Source organism: Sinocyclocheilus grahami, unplaced genomic scaffold (assembly GCF_001515645.1).
Source record: "Sinocyclocheilus grahami isolate Dianchi unplaced genomic scaffold, SAMN03320097.WGS_v1.1 scaffold1016.1, whole genome shotgun sequence".
In the NCBI taxonomy this organism is placed as follows: Eukaryota; Metazoa; Chordata; class Actinopteri; order Cypriniformes; family Cyprinidae; genus Sinocyclocheilus; species Sinocyclocheilus grahami.
Window position 1 is genome coordinate 56,409 of NW_015506195.1, and position 6,818 is coordinate 63,226.

Sequence of the window (6,818 nt, forward strand, 5' to 3'; positions counted from 1 at the left end):
CCCTCCGCTAAATCCACCCGCGATCCCCACGACAACAGTCTGTGCTGTGCCTCGGCAACAGCGGGACCGTTGCCAGTGGGATCTCAAGCCTGGCCGCTCTCATCAAACACAGCCAGGCGAGAGCGGAGCATACACAGCAAAAGTAACTCGCAGTGATGACAATCAGCTGCTCGAAAGCTGACCGTGCATGCTCCGCTCCTAAACAAACGACACACAAATTATGTGTATCCCCCGCCGTCAGATATCGTGGGCAGGGAGAAACACAACATTTGTAATGCCGTTTGCTCGCCATAGACTTTTTCATGATTGTTTTTTGTATATGCTTGACAAGACAACAGTAAATAGACAGACACATACACAGAGCGCTACTGAAGAGCAGAAGCTGGTTTGCGCTCTGCTGGATGCGCTTTTATACTTTCTGGTGCTTACGTCTCCCCGCTCGTGACGTCTCCATTGGACTGATTTGACACATGCTTCAGAACGCGGTCACGCAGGGGCGTTCCCGAAGCAACTCGACACAGCTCGAGTTCCTGAAGGGGAACTAGCATTTATAGTAGTGGCCACGAGAAAAGAATAAGCTCATGATGTATATGACACAGCAGGGGAATTACAAAATAGCATGTATCCAGAAGTCAATGTATAGAATGAAATCCAAAGCGTGTTTATGTATTTATATACATGTGTGTGTGTGTGTGTGTTTCCAGATACTTGTTTCTAACTGGAGTGAATCATGCCTCCATTTCTCTCCCTGTGCTGACGACCGTTCTCGATCGAATCAAGAACACAGTAACGGCCTGCTGCTCATCTGCTGACATCACAACGTGTTTAACAGAGAAGGTGAGATGACGCTTTTCCTCCTGAGACTGACATGATCTACCAGTCTCTGGTTCATGACAGGAGGAGATCTTTGTTTCATTACAGGTAGATTTGAAACCACATGTTCTGTGCTTAGCAGCAAGATTTTCAGTTATTTGAATTACACAACCAGGCCATTCTTTAGATTTCAAGTGTTTTTGTGACAGTAAGATAGCTCAAACCCTGCGTGGACGGCTATTGTGAGAGGCTGCAATCTTTTTGATGCAAGTATAGATCATTTGCAGCACAATGTCTCACTTGAGTGACTTCATTTTGCTGTGAAGCCTCATATTGGTTTTGAGATTGGGATCGTATTGTTTGAAGCTCTCATCAGAGCTGAAACGCTATGCTGATGGATTCCAAGGTCCTTTTGCCAATAATACAAGACGAAATCACACTGAGTTGAGGTAGACAGCATTGCATAAAAATGCTTGAGAAAAATAACCTTGATGAAATCCTATTTTAATGCTGTAACTGGAGCTCTATGAGAACTACTTTTCCCTGCTTGACAATGATGTCAAAATCTCACAGGTCACCTGATCTAAAGCATGTCACCGTTTGGTTAATTTAGCCTTTCAGTTTTCCCTTGCAGATCCTCCAATTATCAGCTCGCTCGCTGTTTTTTCCACATACAGTAAATGGCGAAGTGCAAAGAGTTGCTGGTGAGAGCATCTAAATGAAGGGCACAACTGCATCTGTATCCAGAGAATGAATGTACATCATTAGCATGCACAAATGGAGCTCGCTCACCAACTGAGAGAGTGTTGCGAGATTTCAATTAATTTAGAGCGACAGGGGGCTCTTTGTACTCGCTGGGTGCTATCCAAGCCCGAGCTTTCATAACAACGACACGGTACTCTCATCTTCTCTCCCGCTGCTTGATTTTGAACATTGACGAGGAAAATACAGTATATAGTAATTTTTGATTTTAAGGGGTGGATTACTGGTCAAACTTTTCTTTCATTTTTTTTCTCTCTCTCAACTTTTATCGGACAGGAGAGTAAACTGAAAAAGACTCAGGCACTTCTGTCCAAGTTGGATGACACTTGTTCGCGGTACTTCAGACTGGACCTGCCTGCAGTCAAAACTCTGTAAGTCACGGTTAGACTAGAAAACAACATCGTCAGTAGATGTTATTTAACAACAGGGCATTTGAAAGGAAGGAGCTGGTTGTAGATCAGTGGAAAACTCTTCATCAATGCTTTATTCCCTGCAGGATGCAGAAGAAGGTGCAGGGGGAGGGAGGGGAGAAGCAGACACAAGCATGGCTGGACTTGGCCATATCCTGCTGTTCTCAGCGCTCCCCGGCACAACTCTGTCAAAAGCTGGTGAGCACACTGACTTAACATTGACCTTTGAAAAGTTTTAGCCATAGAACATTTTGCAGTGTAATGAAGTTACAACAATGATTGTTTTTATATTATAGTTGAATTATCAGATAGATAATGATGTTTTAACGATGCAGAAGAAAAAACATCTTTAAAATCATATAAAAAATGTGAAAAAAGTATTTGGACTTGTTCTCAGAGAACCTGACAATAATTAATTTTATTTTTCTTATCCCCCAGGCAAAGAGTTTTTCCCTCCTGTTTTTAGCATAAACCAAGCTAAATTGTGTTAGATTTATACTTACAACCAGGGTTTAAATTGGGCCAGGGCCGTCTGGGGCTGAGTCCCGTCACATATGGCGCTTTTCCACTGCATGGTACGGCACGGTAAGGCTCGGTACGGTTCACTTTTGGGGGGGTTTCCACTGGGTACAGTACCTGGTACTTTTTTTAGTACCATTTCAGTTGGGGGTCCAAGTGAACCGTACCGTTACCAAAACGTGACGTGTAAACTCTGCTGATCACGGATTGGCCAGGGAGAATCGTCACTATCTGCGTCACTGAATTTGCGACACAAACACAACAGAACCGCTAGATTAAAATCAGAACACACAGCAAAGGATCGAACGCAACTGTTTTGAACGAGTGCACCTTTTTTTAACAACCAAAAAGTTGTGTTGTCTGTTGCGGAAGAACAGACGTTCCTCTCGTTGATAGTAGAGGAGCGGATCCAGCGAGAGCTTGATGGGGCTACGTGGAGTGAAAAAGCTTTTTTAGGAGTCGTGGTAGTAGAGGCGGTGCAACTATAATGACATGTGAATAATCCCGCTCACTCTAAAGCGGTACTGAACTGCAGTGGAAACGCAAACCGTGCCGAACCGAACCGTGCTGTGCCGTACTGAGCCGAGCCAAGCCGAGTCGTACCACGCAGTGGAAAAGCGCCATTAGACTCCAGGGCTCAACATTAACGCGTCATTAACGCCAGATAAGTAAGCATGCTGAGGTAAAAATTCTAAATGAAAAGTTTTTATATTTAAAATACAGTTAGTTAGGCAACATCACACAACGTTTTCACCATTACGACTGTTTAATAGTTCAATAAGTTAAGCAAGTAGGCTACAATAATATTAGGTCACTTACATTTTAGGCGGAAACAGTGCACCTCGCAGCAAACAGCCGATTCATTGCTGAATGATTCCGTGTTCTGAGCGAATCGGTTGAATCAAAGACCATGCATAAACATCTGATGAATCTGCCGTTTGAATGAATCGCTTAAATGAACAACTCGGTAACTCACTCAATAAACGCTCACTACTGGCACCTACTGGCGTTTTAATTTAGTTAAAAATAATAATTTCCACCATTCTTATTTGTAAAACATTTAAAACAATCTCAACATTATTCAATGCTTTGCCCTTTATAAAGGTAAAAATGCTCTTGAATTAAATATAAAAAACATGCTTATTTATGCCACAGCTGACAGAAAACTGATAAGAATATTGCTTCAGAATAAATCATTTGCAAAAAAAATTTATAATTATATATACAAGATAGACTTAATAAACTTAGTAAAAAAGAAACTTAAAAGTTCAAACATAAATGAAGATTCTGTCATCATTTACTCACCCTCATGTCATTTCAAACCTGTATGAGTTTCTTTCTTCTGTTTAACACAAAATAAGATATTTTGAAGAATGTTGGTGAACAAACAGTTGCCGGTAGCCATTGACTTTCATAGTATCTTGGGAAAACAATACTATAAAAGTCAACAGGGACCAAGAACTGTTTGGTTACCAACATTCTTTGAAATATCTTCTTTTGTGTTCAACAGAAGGAAGAAACTATACAGGTTTGGAACAGCGTGGCTGGAACGATCAATCTTTCGAGAGTTGCGCAATTTTTTATCACCAACAAATTAATTGCAAATATATTGTGAATATGGACCTATGTCAGGCCGTCTTGGGCTAAACTTGTTTCCCTGTACTGTTTTATTGACAGGCTTTTAACCCTGATAACGAGTATCACTTTAAGAATCGTATGAAGGCCTGTCAGAGGAACTGGGCAGAAGTGTTTGGAGAGGACAGCATGTTCGCTGTTTCTCCCAGCTCCAGCTACCAGAAGGTACTGCAAATGTACATGTGTGGGTGCGTACATGTGCTTTTGGCTTGACAGTTGACTTGACAGTCCTCGCTCTCAGAAAAAGTGGTTTTGTAGATTCCAGCACTCTTGTTTTCAGCAAATAGTGGCACAGCGTTACCACCTGCAACCCCCCCCACCCCGTGCCTTTGCACATGTGTCCACATTTAAAGGAACACTGCGTAATATCATAGCGCCTGCTGCACCCATGGTACGGCAGCAAAGTTCCTTGATTATTACGCTGGCTATGGAAGTCAATGGTTTTGTGTTAAACAGAAGAAATGTTGACAGAATTTTCGTCCCAACAGTTCATCACCAGGACAAGCAGATCTCAGATCAGGTTGCAGGTCGTTTGAATTAATTAATAGACTTTAATACAGTTATTAAAATCAGGTTTGATTAAAACTCATGTTTTCTTTTTCAGACAGAGGATGTTATTAAATATGACGACGACACTGTTTAAAGACTCTTTTGTGCGCCAACAATTATATTGGATGAAGAGATCTTCTAAATTCCCTCTCTAATAGAAAATGTCATCCCTCTCACCATATGAGATGTTTTATTCTCTTTAAATAAACTTTCCACTTGCTGCAAAGAGTTTGTTTGTTGTCCTCTGTTCACTTTGCTCTTTTAGCTCATGAGACTTGTGGCATTTGCAGTGTGATTGTATTAGAATAACCTTTAACGTGAACAACAATGTCTACGATAAGATGATTTCTGTTGTTGCTATGGTGTTTCATCACACATGGGAAGACTCTTCCATTTTGCATTTGCTTTCATGTACATTTAAAAAAGTTTTTCTTAGCAAAGTGACTGACAAGAAATGTGTGAATTAATGGGGTTTATTGTTGTATACTGTCGATTTCAATACATTTTAGCACAAAAAAAAGATTTTGTTAAATAAAAAAGTGTACTTGTGAATAGAATATAAGTTATTGTAGGTGCTGTGGAATTACCTGAGAAATTTAACGTATCTCCTTGTCAGGTTCCTGATAAGATTTACAAGTTAAATTAAAATATATTTTGTGAAGATGGGTTTTAGATTCTCCTTTATACATTTTATTGGCAGTCAGAAAAATATAAAGCACTCCATAGCAGGAAGTAAAACACAAAGCACCATTAAGATGACATTCACACATATGAGTGACAATCAAGGTAAAATGCACCCTTTTTTCAATGCAAAACAATGCGCACTGATTAACTGTAGTACTTATTCAACAGTCCAAATCCATGAAACAGGTTCTTCTGAACGCCCCCCATTCAAACATTGCATTTATGGAGGCCTTGGATAGGCTATTTCATTTCACCCAAGCCATCGCCAGCAGTGAGCCATTTCAACATTTTTCTTCAACAGGATTCTTATACTATACCCATTTAAAATGCTAATGGTTTGTTTTGATCACATGAGGATCTTAGAGCGATATGGAGCCATAATGTCAATGAACCCAACGTTTCCATTGAGTTATAAAATCATTATTTCTAAACGTTATCTAAACAATTAAAATTCATAGATTTTTAAATGTATTAGAATTTTTTTTTTGGTAATCCTTACGAAAAAGAAGTTTATTCAAGTGTGCTATTAGTATACTTCTTTTAAATAAAAAATAGGAAAGTATTCTTTTAGTCTACTTTTTATGTACTTCTCAGAAATGGGCTTTATGTACTTCTCAGAAATATACTTAAAATGACATTTAAGTGTACTTGACTTATACTTAGAAAAAGTCTAAATATATTTTAGCTATACTTGTGTTCCTAGACTCCATGTTTTACAGTAGAGGGCGCTAGTACACATCTTCTGCACAGAATTTCCAAAAAACACAAGTGAAGCAGTGTTGCCAATTTGGGGATTTTGTCGCCAAATTTAGCTACTTTCTCATTGTAGCTGCGACTTTTTAAAAAAATTATGCGACAAGGAGCTATTTGAGCTATATTTAAATAGAACTAGCGATTTTTTGGAGATGTTTTATTTTTTACTTGGCCACACCCTGCCGTAGGCCCGTGACCTCTGACCTTTGCTCTCAATCATGCCAACAGGTGCGTTTGAGATGCGCCTCGCCTGAAATGAAAAACGGTATCAAAACTATGTAACATTATGGAGTAAAATGTCGACCAACGAAGAGGTAATAATAACTGTCAAGCTTTGGAAGTTTACTACTGTTATACTTAAAGTATGCTTAAAAGTATACTTTTATATACTAGAAAGTGGGCCAATTTAGTCCCAAGGAGTATTGAAATAGTACACTTACAAGTATTAAACTAGTACACTGATATTTGTATACTTACTACATAAAGTATACTTAAAAATATACTTGAACTTTACTTAAGTATACTTACTAAAAAAAACTTGAAGTAAACTACTTTTTGGTAAGTGAAGGGAACATTTCAGTTTATAATTTTGCAAACATTATGGGAACGTTATTTCTGAATGTTCTCTGAACATTTTAAAACAAGTAGTAACATTTAAAAAACAGATGAACTTGCAACTAAAACTGTTCAGGG

General features: G+C 39.1%; 1 protein-coding gene across 1 annotated transcript in view; it reads left to right on the forward strand.

Moving 5' to 3' along the window:
* The window catches only part of gc (GC vitamin D binding protein), a 33,604-nt gene extending 28,688 nt beyond the window's left edge, over window positions 1-4,916 (forward strand). Inside the window, exons 9-12 of the mRNA XM_016250937.1 lie at window positions 705-837; window positions 1,852-1,946; window positions 2,072-2,183; window positions 4,744-4,916. Coding sequence (XP_016106423.1) covers window positions 705-837; window positions 1,852-1,946; window positions 2,072-2,183; window positions 4,744-4,782 — 379 coding nt within the window. The 3' untranslated portion in view covers window positions 4,783-4,916. The remainder of the gene's footprint in view (window positions 1-704; window positions 838-1,851; window positions 1,947-2,071; window positions 2,184-4,743) is intronic.
* The last annotated feature ends 1,902 nt before the right edge of the window (window positions 4,917-6,818 follow it).